The sequence below is a fragment of the Myxocyprinus asiaticus genome, chromosome 40 (assembly GCF_019703515.2).
Source record: "Myxocyprinus asiaticus isolate MX2 ecotype Aquarium Trade chromosome 40, UBuf_Myxa_2, whole genome shotgun sequence".
In the NCBI taxonomy this organism is placed as follows: domain Eukaryota; kingdom Metazoa; phylum Chordata; class Actinopteri; order Cypriniformes; family Catostomidae; genus Myxocyprinus; species Myxocyprinus asiaticus.
This window is the reverse complement of record NC_059383.1, coordinates 31430450-31455900: the sequence shown is the minus strand read 5'-3', so window position 1 is coordinate 31455900 and position 25451 is coordinate 31430450. Positions and strand designations below refer to the sequence as shown.

General features: G+C 37.8%; 2 protein-coding genes across 2 annotated transcripts in view; one reads left to right on the top strand and one right to left on the bottom strand.

Moving 5' to 3' along the window:
• The first annotated feature begins 6987 nt into the window (after window positions 1–6987).
• LOC127430610 (probable low affinity copper uptake protein 2) lies at window positions 6988–15995 on the top strand. Its single transcript, XM_051680503.1, has 4 exons — window positions 6988–7182; window positions 8504–8570; window positions 13227–13485; window positions 13861–15995. Exons 1-4 carry the CDS (start codon window positions 7177–7179, stop codon window positions 14024–14026), a joined length of 498 nt encoding a protein of 165 aa, XP_051536463.1. The 5' UTR covers window positions 6988–7176; the 3' UTR covers window positions 14027–15995.
• A 352-nt stretch (window positions 15996–16347) lies between these two features.
• Window positions 16348–25451, bottom strand: part of LOC127430580 (protein Niban 2-like) — a 36346-nt gene continuing 27242 nt past the window's right edge. The window contains exons 9-14 of the mRNA XM_051680439.1: window positions 22991–23178; window positions 22607–22762; window positions 22064–22177; window positions 21690–21797; window positions 21403–21514; window positions 16348–19120 (exon numbers count right to left, since the gene is read on the bottom strand). Coding sequence (XP_051536399.1) covers window positions 17652–19120; window positions 21403–21514; window positions 21690–21797; window positions 22064–22177; window positions 22607–22762; window positions 22991–23178 — 2147 coding nt within the window. The 3' untranslated portion in view covers window positions 16348–17651. The remainder of the gene's footprint in view (window positions 19121–21402; window positions 21515–21689; window positions 21798–22063; window positions 22178–22606; window positions 22763–22990; window positions 23179–25451) is intronic.

The window sequence follows — 25451 nt, the reverse complement described above, 5'->3', positions numbered from 1 at the left end:
ACAAATACAAATCTGTTATATACAGAAGCAAGGGAATGTAATGGCAGAAGAGGTATGGTATGTTGGATAATTATAAATAGACTAATTCTTCTAATCAGACCTGTTGTCTTTAGGTAATCTAATACAGCCTTAGTCACTTTTGAATTGTTATTCAATAAGTTCTGTAATGTTAAACTATTTATCCCTTTGGTTATGGCTTTAACATCTTCTCTGTGCTGAGATCGTTCTTTGTAATAACCCATGCATTCTAATAGAACATGTTCAACAGTTTCCGATAATCCACAATTAATGCATAGTCCATTGTTATGCTTTCCTATCTTAAATAGTGAATGGTTCAATGAAGTGTGTCCGATACAGAGACGTGAAATTACTGTCATCCCTTCTTTTGCCACAAACTACTCTCACATTTCCTACCTCTTATTTAATTCCATATAAATGTCTTCCTTTTCTCTCCTGGGTCCACATTTCTTGCCACCTCCTTTTAACTGTCTCTTTAATTAATCCTTTCATTTCAGCTTTACTCAGTGGTGCATTAATATCTATTCTTGGATGCTCTAATGCCTGTTTAGCCATTTCATCTGCTAGTTCATTACCTTTTACACCCACGTGTGCCAGCACCCACAGAAAGAATGTTTTAATCCCTTGTTGTTGTAGTATTCTAAACAATGTTTGAAGGTTTTCAAAAAGAATATCCTGTCTAGAATTAGATTTCCCATTCATTAATCTGGTAAGGCCAGAAAGGGAGTCAGAATAGACCACCACATTTAGTGGCTGAACCTCTTCCATCCACTGAAGAGCCAACTGTATTGCTATAATTTCTGATGAGTAAACAGATAAATGGTTAGATGTTCTTTTCCTTATTTTACAGTCAAACTGGAGGAATAACTACTTCTGCTGCTGTATGTCCAGACTCTGGATCCTTTACACAGTCAGTATAGATTTGTATACAATAATTATACTCTTGATCTACAGTGTATCTGGAAAGTATTCACAGCGCTTCACTTTTTCCACATTTTGTTCTGTTACAGCCTTATTCCAAAATGGATTAATTAATTATTTTCCTCAATTCTACAAACAATACCCCATAATGACAACGTGAAAGAAGTTTGTTTGAAATCTTTTCAAATTTATTTAACCCCCCCCCCCCCCAACACACACACACACACACACACACACAGCCTTTGCTCAATACTTTGTTGAAGCACCTTTGGCACCAATTACAGCCTCAAGTCTTTTTGAGTATGATGCTACAAGCTTGGCACACCTATTTTTGGTCAGTTTCTCCCATTCTTCTTTGCAGGACCTCTCAAGCTCCATCAGGTTGGATGGGGAGCGTCGGTGCACAGCCATTTTCAGATCTCTCCAGAGATGTTCAATCGGGTTCAAGTCTGGGCTCTGGCTGGGCCACTCAAGGACATTCACAGAGTTGTCCCGTAGCCACTCCTTTGTTATCTTGGCTGTGTGCTTAGGGTCGTTGTCCTGTTGGAAGATGAACCGTCACCCCAGTCTGAGATCCAGAGCGCTCTGGAGCAGGTTTTCATCAAAGATGTCTCTGTACATTGCTACATTCATCCTTCCCTCGATCCTGACTAGTCTCCCAGTTCCTGCCCGCTGAAAAACATCCCCACAGCATGATGCTGCCACCACCATGCTTCACTGTAGGGATGGTATTGGCCAGGTGATGAGCATTGCCCGATTTCCTCCAGACATGACGCTTGCCATTCAGGTCAAAGAGTTCAGTCTTTGTTTCTCATGGTCTGAGAGTCCTTCAGATGCCTTTTGGCAAACTCCAGGCAGGCTGTCAAGTGCCTTTTACTGAGGAGTGGCTTCTTTCTTTCCACTCTACCATACAGTCCTGATTGGTGGAGTGCTGCAGAGATGGTTGTTCTTCTGGAAGGTTCTCCTCTCTCCACAGAGAAATGCTGGAGCTCTGTCAGAGTGACCATCGGGTTCTTGGTCACCTCCCTGACTAAAGGCCCTTCTCCCCTGATCGCTCAGTTTGGCCAGGCGGCCAGCTCTAGGAAGAGTCCTGGTGGTTCCAAACTTCTTCCATTTACAGATGATGGAGGCCACTGTGCTCATTGGGACCTTCAATGCTGCAGAAATTTTTCTGTACCCTTCCCCATATCTGTGCCTCGATACAATCCTGTCTCGGAGGTCTACAAACAATTCCTTGGACTTCATGGCTTGGTTTGTGCTCTGACATGCACTGTTAACTGTGGGACCTTATATAGACAGGTGTGTGCCTTTCCAAATCATGTCCAATCAACTGAATTTACCACAGGTGGACTCCAGTCAAGTTGTAGAAACGTCTCAAGGATGATCAGTGGAAACAGGATGCACCTGAGCTCAATTTTGAGTGTCATGGCAAAGGCTGTGAATACTTATGTACGTCATTTTTTTTTTTCGTTTTTTTTTTTTATTTTTTATAAATTTGCAAAGATTTCAAACAAACTACTTTCACGTTGTCATTATGGGGTATTGTTTGTAGAATTTTGAGGAAAATAATGAATTTAATCCATTTTGGAATAAGGCTGTAACATAACAAAATGTGGAAAAAGTGAAGCGCTGTGAATACCTTCCGGATGCACTGTATGTATTGCGTCACTACCATATCCTTAGAAACCCATCTTTGTATGTCGTTTATTTTTTCCAGCAACTCTAAATCAACTGATGGCATTGGAAACATCCAGGGAGGTAACACTGGCATTGCCACTGTTGGGCTTACATTGAAAATTCCCATTCGGTGAGCCTCATTATTATAACTGTGAATACTCATACTCCCAACAGTTGTCCAGAACTTTCTTTAAAGGATGACTATAACTATGTCCTTTTATTGATATCCAATAAACCATTTTCAATTGTAACCAGCGAATTTCCAAAGACATCCCCCCCCCAATAATGATCAATGGAGACATGTAAATTCTTCATACTGTTACCACCCCCCCCCCCCCCCCCTTCATACTGTTATACATGTAAATATATAAACACATTTAAAATATGCCGCAAAAAAAATTTATTCGTTCTATTTGTGAATAAAGAACGTCCAACTTTATTGCATTATTTATTGACGTGGGGACGCTTGATCACTTGTTTCTGATTTCACTGCAGTATTGTGGAAAAAGAAACTACATGTAGCCGTGCCAACGATGCCAACCTAGGATCAGTACATAACAGCACATTCAGCAACATGGAAAAGCGGATCAAGTTGGGTTCTGAACTCGCGACTACACTGGTACAGCTAGTAAAAACATGCATCAAACATCCACACCAACTCAGCCTTGTTTTTTCTTTCTTTTTTTTTTTTTTTAAAGATATGCAGCCAATAACCTACAAACAAGGAAGTCTTAAATAATGCCTAAACTAAAAGACTAAAATAATGGCCAACTCGGACAACACATTGTTTACTAGAACTGGCAGAAAATACTAAAAACAGACACAAGCAGCGTATCTATCAACCACAAATAATATAATATTGAGCAGCAGCCGTCGGAGTTGCATTGGAGTGACGTCACCTCCCCACTTCGAATGACTGGCCAGAGGAGGAGCTGTCGATCGAGAACTAGTGGACCAGTAGGGACGCAAAACGCCCCCTGATTTACATGAAACTCTACTCAAAAGTTTTGGAAAACCAAGCGCAGAGCTTGGAAACAAAAGCAAACAAAAATACAGCGTAGCATACGAAAAAAAAAAAAAAAAAAAAAAAAAAATTATTTAAATATGAGCAAAATTGTCAGAGATCACAAAAAACAGTAATATAACAAAGGAAAACATGATTTTGTTTGCAATACTGATTACTTTGCTTTAATTTTTCTGTTGTTTTTTTTTTGCAGCATATTTAAAATGTGTTTATATATTTTTGATTCATGCTTGTTATTTTTTTATCTGCGCTAATTATTTTGATCTGCACTTTTTATTTATTTTTGCGCCTATTATTTTTTTATCTGCACTTATTATTTTGATTCATACTTATTATTTTTGGATCCGTGACTGCAATCCTTTTTTTTTTTTTTTTTTTTTTTAACCCATATAATAATTCTAGATATATTTATTTCTCTAACACTTTTATGTTTAAAAATGCGCCAATTATATCTTCTCGAATTAGCTATTAGTCTTACAGAGATCAGGAAGAACTCATAGTTATCCCTTATCTTTTTAAAGGGCATTTAAAGGAGCGTTTAAAATGGGTACTGCAGTCCAAATTCAAAATATTGGAGAGGGTTGTCTCTCCCACCCCCTCCTCCCCAGACTCGAAGCTCATGCGGGTTGCCAGGTTGAGGACACGCAACAGGAACGAGCAAACTGACAATGGCAAGCGACGAGTCATCAGCTAATGTATACATTTGCAATGTTTTTATTGTTTGCAAATTATAAACCAGCTTTTTATAATACTGGCTGTTGTATTGTTTTCGGAGAAACTAGTATGTCAACTTAACATGTTTCCTAAATCGTTGATAACATATGATAATTTTATGCTTTAGTACAGTAAATTTATTACATAAGTGATGTCTTTTTATATCTATCAAACACATCCTACCTCTTCTGCCATTACATTCCCTTGCACTGTATATAATAGATTTGTATTTGCACTACGTATATATGTATGTGTATATAAACTCAGCAAAAAAAGAAACGTCCTCTTACTTTCAACTGCTTTTATTTTCAGCAAACTTAACGTGTAAATATTTGTATGAACATAAAAAGATTCAACAACTAAGATATAAACTGAACAAGTTTCACAGACATGTGACTAAAAGAAATTGAATAATGTGTCCATGAACAAAGGTATCAAGACATAATCTTGGATTTTAAAATTGTTTCAAAACCGAAAGTAACAGTCAGTATCTGGTGTGGCCACCAGCTGCATTAAGTACTGCAGTGCATCTCCTCCTCATGGACTGCACCAGAATTGCCAGTTCTTGCTGTGAGATGTTACCCCACTCTTCCACCAAGGCACTTGCAAGTTCCCGGACATTTCTGGGCAGAATGGCCCTAGCCCTCATCCTCCGATCCAACAGGTGCCAGACGTGCTCAATGGGATTGAGATCCGGGCTCTTCACTGGCCATGGCAGAACACTGACATTCCTGTCTTGCAGGAACTCACGCACAAAACGAGCAGTATGGCTGGTGGCATTGTCATGCTGGAGGGTCATGTCAGGATGAGCCTGCAGGAAGGGTACCACATGTGGGAGGAGGATGTCTTCCCTGTAACGCACAGCATTGAGATTGCCTGCAATAACAACAAATTCAGTCCGATGATGCTGTGACACGTCGTCCAAGACCATGATGGACCCTCCACCTCCAAATCAATCCCACTCCAGAGTACACGCCTCGGTGTAACATTCATTCCTTCAACGATAAACATGAGTTCGACCATCACCCCTGGTGAGACAAAACCGCGACTCATCAGTGAAGAGCAGTTTTTGCCAGTCCTGTCTGGTCCAGCGAAGGTGGGTTGTGCCCATAGGTGACGTTGTTGCCTGTGATGTCTGGTAAGGACCTGCCTTACAACAGGTCTACAAGCCCTCAGTCCAGCCTCTCTCAGCCTATTGCGGACAGTCTGAGCACTGATGGAGGGATTGTGCATTCCTGGTGTAACTCAGGCAGTTGTTGTTGCCATCCTGTACCTGTCCCGCAGGTGTGATATTCGGATGTACCGACTGAACAGGTGTTGTTACACATGGTCTGCCACTGCGAGGGCGATCAGCTGTCCTTCCTGTCTCCCTGTAGCGCTGTCTTAGGCGTCTCACAGTACGGACATTGCAATTTATTGCCCTGGCCACATCAGCAGTCCTCATGCCTCCATGCAGCATGCCTAAGGCACGTTCACGCAGATGAGCAGGGACCCTGGGTGTCTTTTTTTGGTGTTTTTCAGAGTCACTAGAAAGGTCTCTTTAGTGTCCTAAGTTTTTTTAACTGTGACCTTAATTGCCTACCGTCTGTAAGCTGTTTGTGTCTTAACGACCGTTCCACAGGTGCATGTTCATTAATTGTTTATGGTTCATTGAACATGCATGGAAAACATTGTTTAAACCCTTTACAATAAAGATCTGTAAAGTTATTTGGATTTAAAAAAAATTATCTTTAAAATACAGTGTTTAAAATTATCTTTAAAATACTTTTTTTGCTGAGTATATATATATATATATACATATATATATATATATATATATATATATATATATATATATATATATATATATGTGTGTGTGTATGTGTGTATGTGTGTGTGTGTGTGTGTATATATGTATATATATATATATATACACACACACACACACACACACACACACACACACACACTATATATATATATATATAATAAAAATCTTTTGATCTGAAGGTGTATGCTTAAATGTTTGAAATTAGTTTTGTAGACAAAAATATAATTGTGCCACCGTATTAATTTATTTAATTATAAATCTAAAATGTAATAAAAAAAATACATGTCTGCAAATTCTAGGCAAAGGGTGACTATTTTGAAGATGCTAAAATATAACACAGTTTTGATTTATTTTATATTTTTGGATCACAACATAATTCCCATAGTTCCATTTGTTATTCCATAGTTTTAATGACTTTACTATTATTCTAAAATGTAAAAAAAAAAAAAAAAAAAAAAGTGTTTCAAAACTTTTGACTGGTAGTGTGTATTTATATATATATATATATATATATTTTTTTTTTGCCTTATATATATTTTATATTCTATCCAATTTTTATTCTTATTCTTATTCTATTTCTATTTATTTTATTTTTATGTTTTCTTATTTTTTCTTATTATTATCTCTGTCTTGTTGCTGTATTGTATTGTTGTACACTGGAAGCTCCTGTCACCAAGACAAATTCCTTGTATGTGTAAGCATACTTGGCAATAAAGCTGATTCTTATTCTAGTTCTGATTCTGATGTAGAGTGGCAGCCGCAGGACTTCAACTCCCAGAGTCCTCCGCGGCACATATAAATAAAAACCCTCGCGATACGGCACTCTTTTGTTTGGGCTGCGCGCGACTCAGCTGTTGGCTAATAAAGACAGATAAACATGCGGCGAAGTTGGCTGTTGATGCGCAGGTGGTTATGATCTTGCGTTCCTGCCATAACGGACGTTTATTCCCTCTTATATGAGAAAGTTACATCGTCCTGAACTCATCTTTAGGGGGCTGCACACGAGTTCATCATGAATGTAAGTTGTGCATATGCCTGCACTCAGTCCACGAAACATCAATATTTAATATCTAGCCTATGTATAACTTATATGTAAATCGCAGTCAATTTACCATTGCAGTTTTATCTAACACAGACATTCACCTAAATAGTTGCGTTTGTGACACTAAAAAGAGTATATTTTTGCTGTTTCTTGCTATTTCCACATCATGGACTTCCTTTTTAACGCATTAGTAGCACACGAATGGGCTGTGTTATATTAATGCAGTTACTGAAGGTTACTCTTGAACAGGGGAATAACAGCTGACAGCTGTGGGCATTTTTGTTCTGATGGCCACTTTTTGTTCCAAGGCCAATGTTTCGCTAAGCAAATAAAAGATGCATTCATTCAAGAGGTTACACAGCTGCTCTGCCATAACACTGGGAATTCCTTGATACTGCACCAACTTATCAAAAGGCACTTGTCTCCATTTGACCAATGCAAAACTATCAAGAGAATAGCAGATATGCTGTACAAGACACAATGTGTACGTACTCCATTGCAAGCCTACAGTAGAATTCTTCAATGCTTGGAATGGATTGGATGGGATTCTTTCATTTTACTCCTGAAGACAGAACTGCAGATTTGCTCATGATTATAGCAGGACATGGAATGTTGTTGAAATGGAGAGTAACAGTGACCTCCTTGTCTACCTTTCACTCTCTCTGTACTTCCTGCAAAACACTTGTCATTACAAGTTTTTTGCTGTTGCAAAGTGTCAGTCTTCCTCGAGCTGTTTCAAGTAATGTGACTGTCACAAGTTTCCTCACTTGTCCTTTTATTACCAGTCTTTTTTAAACTGTTGCGCCTGCATATGTACAGAGCACATAGTATGGCCAAATCACATAAATCTGCTATTCCGTTCTGATCCTAATCTGTCTTATTTTGAAGTTCGCCCATGTATTGTTGAGGTTCTGCCTCTTGTAATTCAAGGAAATCAAGCATAAGCTCCTATGAAAAAAGCTGGAGAGATTTAGATTGCAAATGTTATTTTAAAGCAAGTTTTTAAAATGGATGGCTTTGGTTTCTTGTGGTGTGGATAGTCTTAAATGTCTCGCAGCAAATGCCAAGTACAGCATTGATGGGCAGGATTATGTCAGCACTGTTTTGACAAGCTAATTGAAGTGTTGTGAACGATTATGTCTTGATACCTGTTCACAGACTCTTCCTATGGGATGATGTGATAATCTGTGGTGTGAAACCAACCTTCCCTTAGCAGCTGTGTGAAGTTGAGTCAACGGAAATAAGTCACTAATTATAAGTCTGCTGATTGTGTCCTCTTGTTCTCTGTCCTCAACAGATGCACTTTGAAGGGTCCAGTAACGTCACCCTGTTGTTTGATTTCTGGAACGTGCACGGGCCTGCAGGTACGTGGCAGTTACAGACAAGACCTAACATGATTATAGCATACAATATACAGTATGCTTACATCTTCAATATGACCGATTATATCCCAACAATTCATCTGGCTTTCTTCTACCGCTCTGATTCAAAAGTTGTTTAACTTGCTTTCATTTATGCTAATTAAGAGTATTAGTGAAATCTGTACGTAAAGTGCACAATATAAACACTGCAATGTAATGGCGTGTGAAAGAATATATCAGTAAGATGCCCCTTTTTTAATTGAGTTTACCTGTATTGACATTCTTGTATCCATGGAACACAAAAGGAGATGTTAGATGTGACCTTGAATGTACCTACATTACCTTCACCATCAGTAGACAATGGTGAGCTTTGAATATACCAGAAAATAGGGCCAATCAGTTCACATAGTTTTGACATTATGCTCTTTGTTATAGAAATGTCCCACCTTCATAGACGAGAGCTTAAAGGAATGTTCCGGGTTCAATACAAGTTAAGCTCAATCGACAGCTTTTGTAGCATAACGTTGCTTACCACAAAAATTAATTTCAACAAAAAGCAAAAATCGAGGTTCCAGTGAGGCACTTACAATGGAATTGAATGTGGCCAATTTTTGAACGTTAAAATACTCACTGTTTGAAAAGTATAGCCACAAGACAAACAATTTTACTGTGATAAAATCACTTACAAACCTTTTCTGTGTAAAGTTATAGCCAATTTTACAACGTTGTTACCATGACGATGTAATGTCAACAAACCCTAAAACCACTGTAAAAATTACAATTTAAACAACTATACAACTCAAATAATACACAAGTTTTAACAGAAGAATTAATGCAAGTGCTTTTATAAAATTATAAGCTTCACATTTCTGTTTAAACTAGTGGTCAACCAATATGGATTTTTTTTAATGGCCGATGCCGTTATCCAGAGAGCAGGGTGGCCGATAGGCCAATACAATGCAGATATATAACACAATTTAATATAGTAAGTAACAAGCATAAAATTACTACTACTACTAATAATAAACTCTTATTTAGCACTATATTTACTCAATTTCACACAAAAATTTTACTTTTTAAAAAATAATCTAAAAAATATTGTATTTTAAATGGTGTATAGCAGTTTCTTCTGTTTAGTCATTTCTGTTTAGTCATTACATTTTAGTAATTTATTTGCAAGAAGGAAATAACAGTACACACAGTAGTCCTGCAACCATGGATGTCATGTCCACGTTAGCAATCACATTTTCTCAAAAAATACAGAATCAAACCAATTGTACATACAGTCCACAGTGAATAAGACATTTACTTGTAGCACATGTGAAGCGCTTTTACTTTGAAGTTGCACCAGAGACTATTTAGCAGAGACGGGCCACTTCTATTAAAATGAATGGGAGAAATTAGAACGCCCAATTGCAGTCAACGGATGTAAATAGGAAGTCCCGCCTTACAGGTAAAAGAGCCAAACACCTTTTAGATACAGAGATCGCCTGTCAATCAACTTGAGAACTTGCATGCACATTAGATTTAAAAGCTGGGAAAATTGTGTTTTTTAGCATAGTCTGAGGTAAAGAAGCACCATTTATGATACCAGTGTTGTCAGATTTTACTGCTGATTTTGAAATATGTTCTTTGATTGTAATCTTGACCAGCCGTTTTGGAGATTTCGGTCTTTCCCCATTCAAGTAGATAGGAGCTGCACTGTCATGACTAGAAATAGCCTCCTGAGAGCATTCCAAACATGGCTGACAGTGGACTGACTTGCTAGTAAGACTTTGGTTGCACTCACGCGCTCATGCGGATCCAGCGAGCAGCAGCAATCTCCTGACAGTTTAAACAGCCTGGATTGCCTGCTTGGATTGTGACCATTGACCATCATGATTTGTGAATCAGAGGAACTTTTGATCCTGATCCTGAAGTTTTGATTCTGGCTGATAGAATATGCACTTCAGAGGAAGATATTAGATGAGTGCACGACGGGAAGAAAACACCAGATTTTTGTGGGGTTCGTGAATGACATCTGTTTAAACGAGATATCTGCATATTTGCAAACAGTATATAATAGAAGTTTTATTGATATTTGCCTTTTATCATTAGAAAAGAAAGTTAAAGTTGACAGGGAACAGTTGAACTGTTAGAATACGTGCTTTAGAGGTAAATAAATGAGCGCTCCACAGGATGCTGGATCTGCTCAAGTTGTGTGAGGTTGGTTTATTACATTTGTTGTTTATTACATGAGATATGCGCATATTAGCAGACGGTATATGATATTAGTTTTATTGATATTTGCCTTTCTATCATTAGACAAGACAGTTAAAATTTACAGGGAACTGTTGAGGAGAGAAAATCAGCCAAAGGCTGATGCGATAATTAAAAAAGTCTGAATATCGGCCTTGGCGATATATTGGTCGACCACTAGTTTAAAATTGCCCACATTCACTTCCATTGTAAGTGCCTCACTGTAACCTTGATTTTTTTTTTTTTTTATAAAGAAAAAGAGAAATGAGTCTAAAGTAACTTTTGTGGTAATCAACATTATGCCACAAATGCTTTCGATTGAGTTTAACTTGTACTGAACCCGGAACATTTCTTTTAAATGTATTGTTATTATGGAAATTCAGCAATACTGTGGGTATACCAGAAGCAACAGGTTCCTGTTTTGGTTGGTTTCCTGTGTATTCACTTTCAGGGCAACAATGTCATTCAATAGGTCATGAGCCATACATTACACTTAAAGATGCACAATGCAGGCCCAGACAGAATCTGCAGACTTTTTTTTCACAAATTCTGTAGAATGGGTGTAAACAAAACATGTGTTGAACGGAGCTGAGAGTGCCAAACTCTTATTGGTTGCTAAAGCATAATAAAATTAGCCAAGATATTTGATAAACAAATGATCTAATCCATGGATCGTAGAATTCTGTGAGCACTGATTCCATGTTGATCTGCTTGTATGTAGCATGACTCAAGCATGCCATTATATAACAAACATTTTGTCTAAATTGTTTACACCCTGTAAAATAATTGTAATTTTAAATGGAATTAAAAAAGCTACAGCAAAAACTTAGTTCACCCAAAAATGGAATTTCTCTCATCATTTACTCTCCCTTATGCCATCCCAGATGTATTTGACTTTCTTTATTCTGCAGAATGCAAACAAAGAGTTTTAGAGGAATGTATCAGCTCTGTAAGTCCATACAATGCAAGTGAATGGTGACAAAAACTTTGAAGCTCCTAAAAGCATATGAAGGCAGCATAAAAGGAATCCATACAGCTCCAGTGGTTTAATCTATGCCCTCTGAAGCGATCCAATCACTTTTGGGTGAGAACAGACCAAAACTGCTTTTTCACTGTACACCTTGCCATTGCAGTCTTTTGGCACAATCATGATTTCAAGCTCGATTAAACTTCCTGCTGCTTGATGCATGCCACAAAGCGCTAGATGGCGCAAGGAAGTGTAATCAGGCTTGAAATCATAATCGCAAAGGAGACTTCTGTCAAGATTTATATTGAAAAAGGAGTTACATTTCAGTCTGTTCTCACCCAAAAGTGATTTATTTACTTCAGAAGACATAGATTAAACCACTGGGGTTGTATGGATTACTTTTATGCTGCCTTTAAGTGCTTTTTTGAACTTCAAAGGTTTGGTCACCATTCACTTGCATTGTATGGACCTACAAAGCTGAAATATTCTTCTAAAAATCTTCATTTGTGTTGTGCAGAAGAAAGTCGTCCGGGGTGGCATGAGCATAAGTAAACGAGATAAATTTCATTTTTGGGTGAACTATCCCTTTAATTTGTGTATGGTGAGAAATTCAGTTTTATTTAACAAGACAATACATGTAATTTTACAGTAAAATACTGAAATAATATGATTTTTTGTTATAAGTAAAAATTATGATTTACCTTATAGTTAATGGTAAAAATGTGTATTCTGTTTAACAAGACAATACATGTTCTTGAAGTAAACTATTGTTAAATTTATGGTGACAAACAACAATTGACCACTCCTTGAAGTCCCTGTGTGGCCAATCACATTTGATTACATTTTATTGAAATATTAGTTTTTTTTTTTCTTCTTTTTGATGTCTGTTGTGTACATTTGGGGTGTTTTGTTACATTTCATGTTTTTTAGTTAATGTTTATTGTAGAGATGCACTAATACTATTTGGTGGTACTAGTATCGTGCCAGTACTTGGGGAAGGTAAATACTCCTACTTTGTATCGGTATCTTAATTTAATATTTCCAAGTATGAGTTCATTGACATCATGACATGGTTGCACTTGTCACAATTGCCGCTTCTAAAACCAGAGTGAAAAAGTGTCAGAAATATGGGTGTTTAAACTATTTAAACCAAGCATATCATTTTCATTTTATCTGTCTTTACATGATATATATGAAGCTCATCCATGGTTTTTTAAAGTATAATTCCAAATGTTATAAACTACAATAAGTAGTCTGTAAAGTAGATTTTTGTAGTGTAGATTGGTATATTAACCAAAATGATATCCCATAATGCCTGAAACTTGTTCACTGTATTTTTTATGGTGAATTTCTGGCAACAACTGCCAGTTTTTATTACCAAAATGTTTTTTTTTTATTTTAACAGTGCAGAGCTTTCCGCTGTTAAACTAAGATCTTACTTTTTCATTCTGAAGGGATGGTGCTGTCAGTCTTTGTTGTTCTCCTGCTCACTGTGTTCTATGAGCTTCTAAAAGTGTTGAAGATCACCATTGGAAAACAGACACAATTCCCCATTACACAGCCTTCTGGTCCAGTGTCATTCTCTGCTGACCAAGCCTGCTTCGCTCCTGTCATGGGGTGTCAAGGGGGAAGCTCAGATCTGGCCGGCAGCCCCTCCGAGATCTCATTAGCTCCCACTGAAAGTACCACTGCCACTACATCCACTGCTAAGAAGTAAGTGTTTTCCAAGAACTGTTGTGTTCAAATTGTAAAACAAACAGTGACGATTTGTGTGCTGTTGAGTTCACGTTTGCATTTAATCATTTAGAAGACACTTTTATCCAAGCAATATATGTGCAGGAGCCCATAATAATGGCAGTACCGCAATACAAAGTTTCAAGACAATAAAGATTCGGTATATGTCAACTTTTAGTTAGTCTATTGCATTAACAATTAACAGTACTTTTGCAGGATTTATTAATCTTGGTTAATGTTAATTTGTACATATACTATGCCAACTTGTTGATTGTTAGCCTTGGCTGTCCTAGCATATTGACTTTGACCAATTGGACTGTCCATTTTTCTATTTTTCTGTCCATTTATCTCTAGCTGGCTTCTGCACAGCCTCCAGACCGCCATACATGTCCTGCAGGTGACTCTAGGCTACATGCTCATGCTTTGCGTCATGTCCTACAACATATGGATCTTCCTGGGAGTCATCGTGGGCTCCGCTCTGGGATACTTCCTGGCTTTCCCTCTCCTGAATCATGTTTGAGAAGGAGTAAAGATGAAGAAACGGGAAACAAGACGCTACAGCCCTAAAAGCTTACGATCTTAATTTACTGAAAACTTCAGATCACAAGCAATGAGGAACTTTTTAGATTTTGTTTATGGTGCCAGGTTTGTGAACTTACAAGCAGAATAGTTATTGCTTTTAACAATAAGATGTGCAAGCCCTTGAGATGTTTTTTTTATTTTTATTTTTTTTTCAATTTGGCATGCCCAATTCCCAATGTGCTTTTAAGTCCTCATGGTCGCGTAGTGATTCGCCTCAATCTGGGTGGCAGAGGATGAATCCCAGCACAATCCACGCACAACTCACCACACGCCCCACCGAGAACGAACCACATCATAGCGACCATGAGGATGTTACCCCATGGGACTACCCTCCCTAGCAACCGGGCCAATTTGGTTGCATAGGAGACCTGGCTGGAGTCACTGCCCTGGGATTCGAACTAGCAAACTCCAGGGGTGGTAGCCAGCGTCTTTACCACTGAGCTACCCAGGCCCCTGAGATGTGAGATTATGTAGTTCGAACAGTGATGTATTCATATTTCTAACAGGATTTTTAAAGAAAATGTTAAAGAAGAAATCATGTTTTAATGAAGGTTGGCGAGAACCATCATGAGAGGATGGTGTGACAACAGGCCAGTTACAATTTTGTAAAAGGGTTGGTTATATTTTAAACCTCATTGAGAGCAAACAATGTGTGTTACATAGCATTTGATGCTGCGTTTGAAGTTTTGTAGCCTATTCAGAATGGTGCTACTGTTTATGGCGCGGAACACATGACCTTCTGTCGAAACGGTCGGTTTCCGTACTGTAATAAACATTAATGTGACCTATTAACAGGTTTTTCCACTTTCTATTGATTAAGCTAATTTTGTTACACAAATGAATGTTGAGGTTCTGCAAGTGTTGTGAATTAAAGTTAAAGGAATGTTCCATGTTAAATACAAGTTAAGCTCAATCAACAGCATTTGTGGCATAATGTTGATTATCACACAATTTATTTTGAATCGCCCCTCCTTCAAAAAACAAAATTCAGGGTTATAGTGAGGCACTTACAGTGGAAGTGTATGGGGCCAATTTGTGGAGGGTTTGAACCGAAACATGAAGCTTAATTTTATAAAAACACTTGCATTAATCCTGTTAAAACTTGTGTATTACTTGAGCTGTAAAGTTGTTTAAATTGTCATTTGTACTGTCATTTTAGGGATGTACATTACATCATTTTGGAAATGAAGTTGTAAAATTGGCTTTAACTTTACAGAGAAAAGGTTAGCAAGTGATTTTATCACACTAAAATAATGTTTACACGCATATCCTTTGTCTTGTGGCTGTGCTTTTAAAACAGTCAGTGTTTTAACGTAAAAAAAATTGGCCCCCATTCACTTCCATTGTCTCACTGTAACCCAGATTTTTGCTTTTTTCAATCAATTTTTGTGGTAATCAATATAATGCCACAAATGCTGTCGATTGAGCTTAACTTGTATTGAACCCGTAATATTCCTTAAAGCTGGTCTTTTTTTGGGGGGAAATTACACAAGTTTTAAACCTTGTGATGGTTTGTAGTAAACTTCCTAAATGAGTCAAGATCAGGCACACTGGAAATTACAGCTGAATGGGAACTTTGTAAAAGAGATACAAATCATGTGGCCTTAGTTAATGTTCACCAGCAATAGAGACATTGAAACTGAGCACAGAAATGGGAAAATTAGTTGGAATGTGAATGGAAACTGTGTATTCATTTGTTTGGAGGCAATGGGTTCTGTAGAAAACTTTAAATCAAAGTGGTGAGGATTGTAATGCACTATTCCTCAAGGCATTTTTTTTTTCTCAGCCACTTTTTGGTCTCCATGGTTTGTGCAATTCATTACTCATTTTGAAAAAGTAAGATTTTGTGTTTGTGGAATGTTTTAAAATTGGTTTACACATCTAAATCAAATAAATTGTTGAAACAGTCTTGGATTAATCTGTTGTAATGCAAAGTTGTACCGCACAGATTTTAATTCAATGTTTTACACAAAGGCTTTACAACAAATGAACATTTTATATAAAAGAATACATCCTGTGGTTGATTTGTACTATGGGGAGGTTAGGTCAAATGTAAGCCTCAATCACAATTCACTTTCACTGTATAGAATTGTTCGTTTTGGGTGAACTATCCCTTTAATGTGGATGGACATTTGTAATAGTTTTGGGGGGTCTATGTCTGCTTTTTACAATCTTGTACGAATAGGACAATTTTATGGACTATAATTTTGTAGCATATTTTTTACATAATATCTTAAACTTATTCAACATGCAAAACAATTTCAAAATAATTGGGATTTATTTGACCTACTGCTGACTTACAAAAGAATAAAAGCAGGGTGTAGAAAATGTCACACTGAACACACTTAAAATAAATAGATATAAACTGCTAAATATATCAATATATTTCTGTGGGGCTAATGTTGCTGTATCAGTAGTTTTACATCAAAACTAAATCAGAAAGTTTCAAAGTAAATATGTGGATGTGAATTTAATTAATAGACTTCTATCAAATCTGAACTGTGGATTTTCTTTAAACTGACAGCTGCAATAACCCAATCCTCAACATGCATCAAGCTTGAATCTCTATCTGCAACTAACAGTTTACATCCTCTGTAACACACAAACACAGGTGGACACACAGCACTCCATGAAAGTAGGTCACAGCATATGTGTGAGTGCCAACTGTAAAACATTCTAGAGGCACTGAAGGCATATAGTGCAATCTGTATTATGCATGGTATGTACAATGCATTCTAAAGCAGTAAATTCACTTTGGATTTCTTTATAAAACACATAGTAATCAGAGGAATAAAAACATACACTTTAATTTATTAGGAATGCGTTCACGCAATCATTTTGTAAGTGCTCAACTATGCTGCATTCATACCTAGTGTTTGAATATAACCACAGCAAAGGGAATTAAAAAAAGAAAACTATTTGGTTTGATGTAACTATCAGCTGGCCCCAAATATCACTGTAATTTTCTCAGAGATCCTCTATAATGCACAAAGCCACTTTGCATATACGAGTAGTCAGGTGGAGTCTATTTATACATCTGCATTAGCTCAGAAGTCTCCTCATGACAGAAACTGGAATAATACTAACAAACCTTGCTGATGTCAAGGGATGAAGGAATGCCACCCGCAACCAAATGTGATGATTTGCACAGAAATAAGGAAATATAGAGCTGTAAAGGACAATAATAATTCATATTGTGAAACCTCTGCCACATATAATTATTACTGTGGGAGTCATGAGTAAATAAAAAGATCACATTTTAAAGGCACAAATAGGTCATATAAATGTATATATGATAGAATAATCTATATACACACACATGTGGAAAACAAACAAACAATGTAAATTTCTCATAGCTAAACATCCCAAAACAAGTCAAAATTGTATGCAAGAATAAGAAATAAAATAACGGTAATTTAAAATAAAATAAAAATAAATGCCAACTTGGCTGAAATATCAACCATAAGAGTGTTGCTGGGAAACAAAAATATAAACAAAACCGAACACCTTCAGTTTATAAAATAACATTTCACTGTGGCTTGGTTTCTGCATTTAAATCTCACTCATTGCAAACAACCATCTTCTGTGGTTTTAATTTTTGATTCTTTTCCTGCATCTGAAACATCACAAGAAGCTTTGACGTCTAAATCGATGCTTGCAGTTTTTACTCCCTCCACCAGAGTTAACGTCACCTGCTCTGCGTCCACTGCATTTAGCCCTTCCATGATTGGCTGAGCCTCTCCTTCTGCATTCTCATTGGCTGGAGACTGAAAGCCACTGTCATCATGGTGCCGAGGGCTGGAGTTGATCAATGTTTGGGTGAATTCCTCATCAGAGTCAACGGCACCTTCACTCAGGTGCTCAGTGGGGTCTTCCTGAACTGCAATCTCGATCTGCTGAATGGCACTCTCAATTGCTGACAAGCTCTGCTGCTCTTCTGAGAGGTTTGTCTTTAAGGTATGTCCATCATCAGAAGGGCCTTCTTTTTTTGTTGGTGATTGCCTTTGCACTGTCTCCGTTACTGTGGTGATGTGCTTTACCTCATCACCCTCCTCCAGAGGCAAAATCCCATTGGTCACCTGTGAACCAACTTCTAAGGAAGCGGGGACAACGACCTCCTGAACGGGGTTGATAAGGTGTCGGATCTTGTCAATGCTGTCAGGAGACCCTGGTTCTTCTTTGAATGGAACATGTTCAACTACTTTTATAGGTGTTTCAGCTTCAAGGTCTTGTCCAACCTGCCCCTTGTTCTCCATTGAGTTAGAAGGCTTTTCTGCTGCAAAATCTTGTCCTACCTGCCCATTGTTCTCCATTGAATTTGAAGACTTTTCTACTGCGAGAACCTGTCTTACCAGCCCCTTGTTCTCCTTTGAGTTAGAAGGTTTTTCTGCTGCAAGATCTTGTCCTACCTTCCCATTGTCCTCCATCGAATTTGAAGACTTTTCTGCAGCAAGAACTTTTTCTACCTGCCCCTTGTTCTCCATTGAGTTAGAAGGTTTTTCTGCTGCAAGATCTTGTCCTACCTTCCCATTGTCCTCCATTGAATTTGAAGAGTTTTCTGCAGCAAGAACTTGTTCTACCTGCCCCTTGTTCTCCATTGAGTTAGAAGGTTTTTCTGCTGCAAGATCTTGTCCTACCTTCCCATTGTCCTCCATTGAATTTGAAGACTTTTCTGCAGCAAGAATTTGTTCTACCTGACCCTTGTTCTCCATTGAGTTTGGAAGCTTCTCTGCAGTGAGATCTTGTTCTACTTGCCCCTCGTTCTCCTCTGGGATACCATCCACTCCTGGCACTTCCTGGCAAGACTCATAAGGCAGTGGAGGCATCCCTTCCAGGTGGATCATGGAGACTATCTGCCTGCGTTTCCTGTTGGCCCCATCACCCCTCTGCTTCTCTCCTTTTACATCTCCGAACTGGCCAGCCCAGTCGATGGTGTTCTCGCCCAACAGGTGCAAGTTGGGGTCACTGTTGGTCAGTGCCATGCTGTCCCTGTACAGGTTATGCCTTCTCTGGACCGCAGCCTCCTTTACAGCTGCAGAGAGATAGAGTAAATGAGCAAGAGAGAGAAACAGTGTGGCTTATCCATATGGTAAGTTATTAAGCTGATTGGTTGATACAGCATTTACAGCCAAGTTGAAACACCTGTTCTAGCAACAGTGTATATCATTATCCACGTTTCCACTGTCAGGCCAAATTAAGGTGTGCTAGTGCATGCCAGGGCCAGTTGTGTTCCCACTGTCACTTCCGGGGCTTAATCATTCCTCCTCGGGGCTTTTTCGGGGCCAACGGCCCACTGATTACCCTTGGGCCAAAGAAGGCCAACTGGGGATTGAGACTGGATCAATGTCAAAGGCAGAGTTTAGCAAGATACTCATGCTGCGTTTCATTACAGTTGGATGTGGGATATTCCTACTTTAATTCTCAGATCTTCAATTGCCAGATGCATGGAAAATTACGTTTAAACAACCAAAACGGCAACGCTCCCGCTTGCTTAACAGGGGCTCGGCTGTCACCAGAGACGTCTCCTAGCAACCGAACTGATAAACAAAGCTGCTATGCTAGCATTTGTGCTACAGGTGTACGATCATCAAAATAATTTAATTTACAGTGTTTTGAACACATGTCCCTGCAAATGTTTGTTAAATAAGCTTTAATATCTTGTAATGCAGGAACTTTGACTCAATGATTGATATCATTTAATAAAAGTGAATGTTGTTTATCACTACATTTTTACATCTCCGGATGCAGACATGTTTGTGTGACGTCACACAATTGCATCTCAGCCAAAAGATGCGGACACATTACAAATCTGTTAAGATGCACAGTGGACAAAGCGGTGCTCAAAGGAAGAACTTTCCATGGTTCAAGATCATGGACGGTGTGCAGGGACATCGTCCCGCTGTTAGTGGAGAGACCACTCAGGACACCATGGCAGTTAAAGTCGGTAAGTTGTAAGTTATCTTGCTAGCTAGCTAATGTTTAAATACAATATAAACTTGATATTCTAGATAACTAGATAACATGTTTTAGCTTGTGAAATGGGCGGGGTGTGTGATGTTTGCACCAGGGCGATATATTAAGGGCAGGTTTTAGGCCAACTCTGCAGGCTTTTGGCCCGATGGTGGGAATGCAGAGTTATTTTGGTCTCACTGTCCGAGGCTATTGGCACTGGCCCGTTAGTGGAAAAGTGGCTATTGCACAGCAACCATATAATTATGGGCCAAATTTTAACCTTAACTTATGTCATTAACTATATCTTCAAGCGGAAAGATGGCACTTAATGAATTTGCTTAAAATAATGTTTTTATTTTATTCAAAATTAATTACATGATGTGCTGATTAATAAATCACATTAAATCGTAATTAATTGCATATCAATATTTACTGAGAAAGGAACCCAAAATTAATACAATTTAGTATATATTAAAATAATTATAAATATAAAATACTCTATAATAAATATTATAATTCAGATTATTTAAATACATTGCATAATATACATATATTGTGGCAACAGAAAAGTTTAGCATTTCTACAATACAATAAGTGGCATAAAGTCAAAATACTGTTTGTTTTGTTATCATTAGACATAACCCTGTTATTAGCATGCTTCCGTCTGAGCTAATTTTTAACTGGTCAGGCAGGCGTTTTGAGCATCTCACTTTGGTTGCGTTGCATTTCACTAGTTTTAAGCGTCTCTAGCCATAAGCGCTGTGTTTTTAGAATGCTGTGTCAAGTTAAATAAAGTTTGAAATGCTGAAAAACCCACATTGAGATCCCTGCATTCTGTTGTTCTCAGTCCAGCTGAGCGCAAAAAGCATGTCTGTAGTAGGCTGTACTGCCTGTTGCGGTCTTGTTTTTACGAGAAGTGTTGCCTGTACAGCTGGAGTTGACTGCCCCCTACTGCCACATTAAGGTGGTACATCAAGCTTGAACTGGTCCGATGGTAAGAACATTGCATATTATAGAAATTACGTACGGGCACATGAGTAATTGTGGTAAATTTTTTAATGCGTTAAATCAACCGCCCTTGTTCTTATTAAAAATGTGGGTACTTAATATTTTCATTGTGTTATTTTAAAGTTTTATGATACTATTATGCAGTAACTTCTACGAAAGCAATAAGGCACTCAAAAGTCATGCTATTTTGCGAATATACAGTAGTTATGGCTATAGGGGTTGCAGACACTTGGCTGCATGTTGTCCCTTGAGCCATGGCTATATTCACAATATAACAAGCACTCTTACATATTATTGTTTAAATATGCAATTATACAATATCCATCTAATGAAATGTGCTGTACATTGTCTTACCCATCAAGATATCCTTGGTGACTGACTGCAGGACCACTTCCTCAAAAATGCTCTCTACTAGTATGAACCTAGAAAAGTCCTCAAAGATGAGCTCCTTGAACTTGGGCAGATCCTAGAGGTCACAGGGAATTTTTTTTAAATGCCTGCATGATGATCGCAAAGGTCACAAGAAATAGAAAAAGTGGTGGTATTGTTGGACAAGCAGATTCCTTAAAATGAGGGGATCTTAAATGTCAATAAAAATAGTACAGAATTCTAAAACTCCAGTAGGCACATTATTTACTAACCGGTGAACAGGATGGGGAAAGCTGTTTCAGCATGTACGGAATGATGATTTGAAGTAATGCCTCCCTGAAGAACTTCTTCCTTACTGTGCTGCTGTCATAGTCATATTTCTGCAGATAAATGAACAAAAAAAGTATATTACTGTAAAAGGAGTAAAAGGTGTCTGTTTAAAGACACATATTACCAGTTTCATCCCAAAGCAATAAACTTACTACAGAACACATAATACAGGGACAATTCCCCTGGAGTATCTTGAGGTTAAGCGCCGTACACAAGAGAAAAACAGTTGAACCAACAACCTTTCAGTTGCCAGCACAATTCATTAACCACAAGGCTATAAAAAAAAAAAAAATGCAGACTCAACCAGCACACTTACTTTGAGCACTCGGTCCTGACAGCGCTGCAAGATCTTGCAGGTATCCTCTCCACTGTTGCCGTCTAGACTCTGGTGCAGCAGTTGTTCAAATGTGTGCACTGCATTGTCCATTTGCTATATTCATTCAAGGGGATTTTTATTGAAAAAAAATATATAAATATTGCATCTTTTGACATTTTTCAGAAAATCATACAATTCTCAAGGACTTTGAAACTCTAATGGTCAAATACTAAGACCAAACAACATTTGAATACTGGTCGTAATGGCCACTATACCTGCTGTACAAGATATTACCACATGGTGGTGCACATTAACAATAAATGTACACTGCAGTATTGCAAGGAACAAACTCCTCTTTAACATTTAACATTCTTCAACCATTTTTCTCATTCTTCCATTTAAAAATAAAATAAAATTTTGTCCGCACCAGTGAAATCGATAAAATGTGCTTGCGCCAGTTCTGCTAAACTTTTTCAAATGAAATCTCTAAAAATGACAAGAACTGTGCATGTTCACAGAAAGAAACCAGAGACTGAGACAGACCTGTCTCATGAGAATCTGAGCTCTCTGGATGAATACAGATGGACTGGAGACGTCAAACCTCTGCTGGAGACCCTCCAGGTTCAACCTCTCCATCTTCTCATAACAGCTCTGCATCTTTACCGGGTGGAAGGCCAGCATGGAAATCCTATCCATATGCTGGAAATTAGGAAAGAGAGGAAGGAAAGGACTTAAATTGAATTGTGAGATTGTAGAGAAGATGAACAAACCTTTTAGAACAAGAGTTTTACATTTTAGGAAGACAAAGTAGTTGCCACGATGTTGCTATGTGGTTGCTAAATCCATGAGGTCCTTAGCAAGCCCTAAAATGTTAACTTATTATGTACTTATGTTTATAAAAGAAAAGAAGTGAATCTCACTCCTCACCTCTCCCAGTTTCTCCTTGCTGCTATCGTTCATTGTGTTTTTGCTGACCTCCACCAGTTCACGGAAGAGGATATCCCTCACTTCTGAAAATCCTCTGCTGGTGGGCTCCATAAGGGCCTCCAGGATGGAGTTGATGTAGGGCTGAACGCTGCTCCTCAGAAGCTGCTCAGCACGGGGCAAAACAAAAGCTTCAAGAGGAAATAAGAGGGAACATTAGCACACTAAAACTTATCTTATGGAAAAACACATGAATTTCACACATGAACACGTTAATCACATGTGCATGTGCATTTGACGACTGAAATTGTCACATTAATGTATGCCGTCAAATCAAAAACATAAAAGAATGTGTAATGTTCCAAAACCACACAAAAACCATATTCAATTACACGTGTCAGACTCATGTGGTTGTGAGAGATATCCTAGTCATATTTAGGCTTTAAAGTCATATATTAGGCCCGCAAGCCATCTTTTTGAGGTCCGTGTGATGTTGTCAACACATAAAATTATTGAATGTGTATGGATTTTGAGGTGTCAATTTTCTAGACCATTTACGGTAAATCTCAGTATTGATAAACTGCTAAACCGGTATAGAGGAAAAGAAACGGCAAACGGATACAAATAATGAATTAAACAACAAATCCGCAAATATAAATCTCATTATAAGCCACTTTATATGACATGAGTGCAGCATCAGTATGTGCGCGCGTTGATAGAAACAGTTTGTACACGCTCTCAGTCACTTTAAACATGCACACGGTGAGTCTCTCTTCCACACCTGCTCGTCACTGCCACAGCACGAGTCAACGAGTGTTGGGTGACAAACAAGCTCATCATATATATGCTCATCATGAACAGTAATAATAGAAAAAAAGGTTTATCCTGCAATAACGGAGTTAAGACATTTTCTCCCAAATGCTTAATTTTTTGTGATTTACTTAGCTACATAAAAGACCCTGAAAAGAGGGTAATAGACAATGATGTCTCACTGAAACCCTTTTAGAGCTAGTTTTGCATAAACAGTAAATGTCTTGTTTTGAGGGTACTGTATCTCTGGAGTGTCATGACAATTTAACAGTGACAACAGAACAGATTATCTTCTTTCTGTATATATATATATATATATATATATATATATATATGGCAGAACATTTCTCAAAATATACATTTTAAATAAAAATTTTTTTTTTTTTTTTTAAGAGTATGTGCATTCTGCTGCAGTATATGGCCTACTTCTAAAAGTGTGGATCTTTTAAAACAAACAAACAAAAAAACATATAGGCCTGTATATGATCATTATAATAGTGTATCACAGTTTTGATTTTTTAAAGAACCACACTTTTCCAAGAATTCTGCAATATATCTATAAGGTATTATTTTATTCTTGTTAAGTACATGTGTACATGATGTATTAAATAGCATATAAAACAGTCTGCTTGCCCCATTATTATAAAAAGTAATAAAAATCTTAAAAAAAAAAAGAAAAAAAAAGAAAAAAAAAAATAGAGTGCGGCCCTCGAGACTAAAGGCATCCTGCTTTCCGACCCCCCAGTTTTCCAAGGTTGACAACCCCTGCTTTAAAGGAATAGTTCACCCAAAAATGAAAATTCTCATTATTTACTCACCCTCATGCCATCCCAGATGTGAATGATTTTCTTTTTTTCTGCAGAACACAAACAAAGATTTTTAGAAAAATATCTCAGCTCTGTTGACCCTCACAATGCAAGTGAATGGTGACCAGAACTCAGTAGGTCCAAAAAGGACATTAAGGCAGTATAAAAGTAATCCATATGACTCCAGTGGTTAAATACATTTCTTTAGAAGCGTTGTGATAGGTGAGGGAGAGAAAAAGATCAATATTTAAGTCCTCTTTACTATCAATCTCTACCTTTGATCAGCCCCAACCAGTAGGTGGCTGAATGTGAAAGTGAAAGTCACTTCCGCACCAGAATGTGGAAGTGAAAGTGAAACTGTAGATTTACAGGTAAAAAAGTACTGAAATATGGATCTGTTTCTCACCCACACCTATCATATCGCTTCAGAAGATATGGATTTAACCACTGGAGTTGTGTGGATTAGTTTTATGCTCCTTTGTCCTTTTTAGACCTTCGGAGTTCTGGTCACCATTCACTTGCATTGTGAGGACCAACAGAGCTGAAATATTCTTCTAAATATCTTCATTAATGTTCTGCAGTCGAAAGAAAGTCAAACATATCTGGAATGGCATATGGGTTAATAAATGATGAGAGAATTTTTCATTTTTGGGTGAACTATCCCTTTAAGATGATAAAAAGCCTTGCCTACTGGAAAAAGTTTAATTATGCTTTACTGAGCAACACAAAGCTTTAAAAGCTCAATTATGAAAGTGAAGGCCGAATTAAGCCACATTATACAATGACTCAGGAACAAACCCGTGAAAGCACCTGTACTTTAAAACAACTGCTATTATTCAATAAGAGTC

Excerpts from the sequence above, each read along its gene's own strand:
- LOC127430610 (XM_051680503.1), top strand. Across the intron at positions 8,571-13,226 it reads GAACGTGCACGGGCCTGCAG|GGATGGTGCTGTCAGTCTTT; the intron begins GTACGTGGCAGT and ends TTCATTCTGAAG. Across the intron at positions 13,486-13,860 it reads ACTACATCCACTGCTAAGAA|CTGGCTTCTGCACAGCCTCC; the intron begins GTAAGTGTTTTC and ends ATTTATCTCTAG.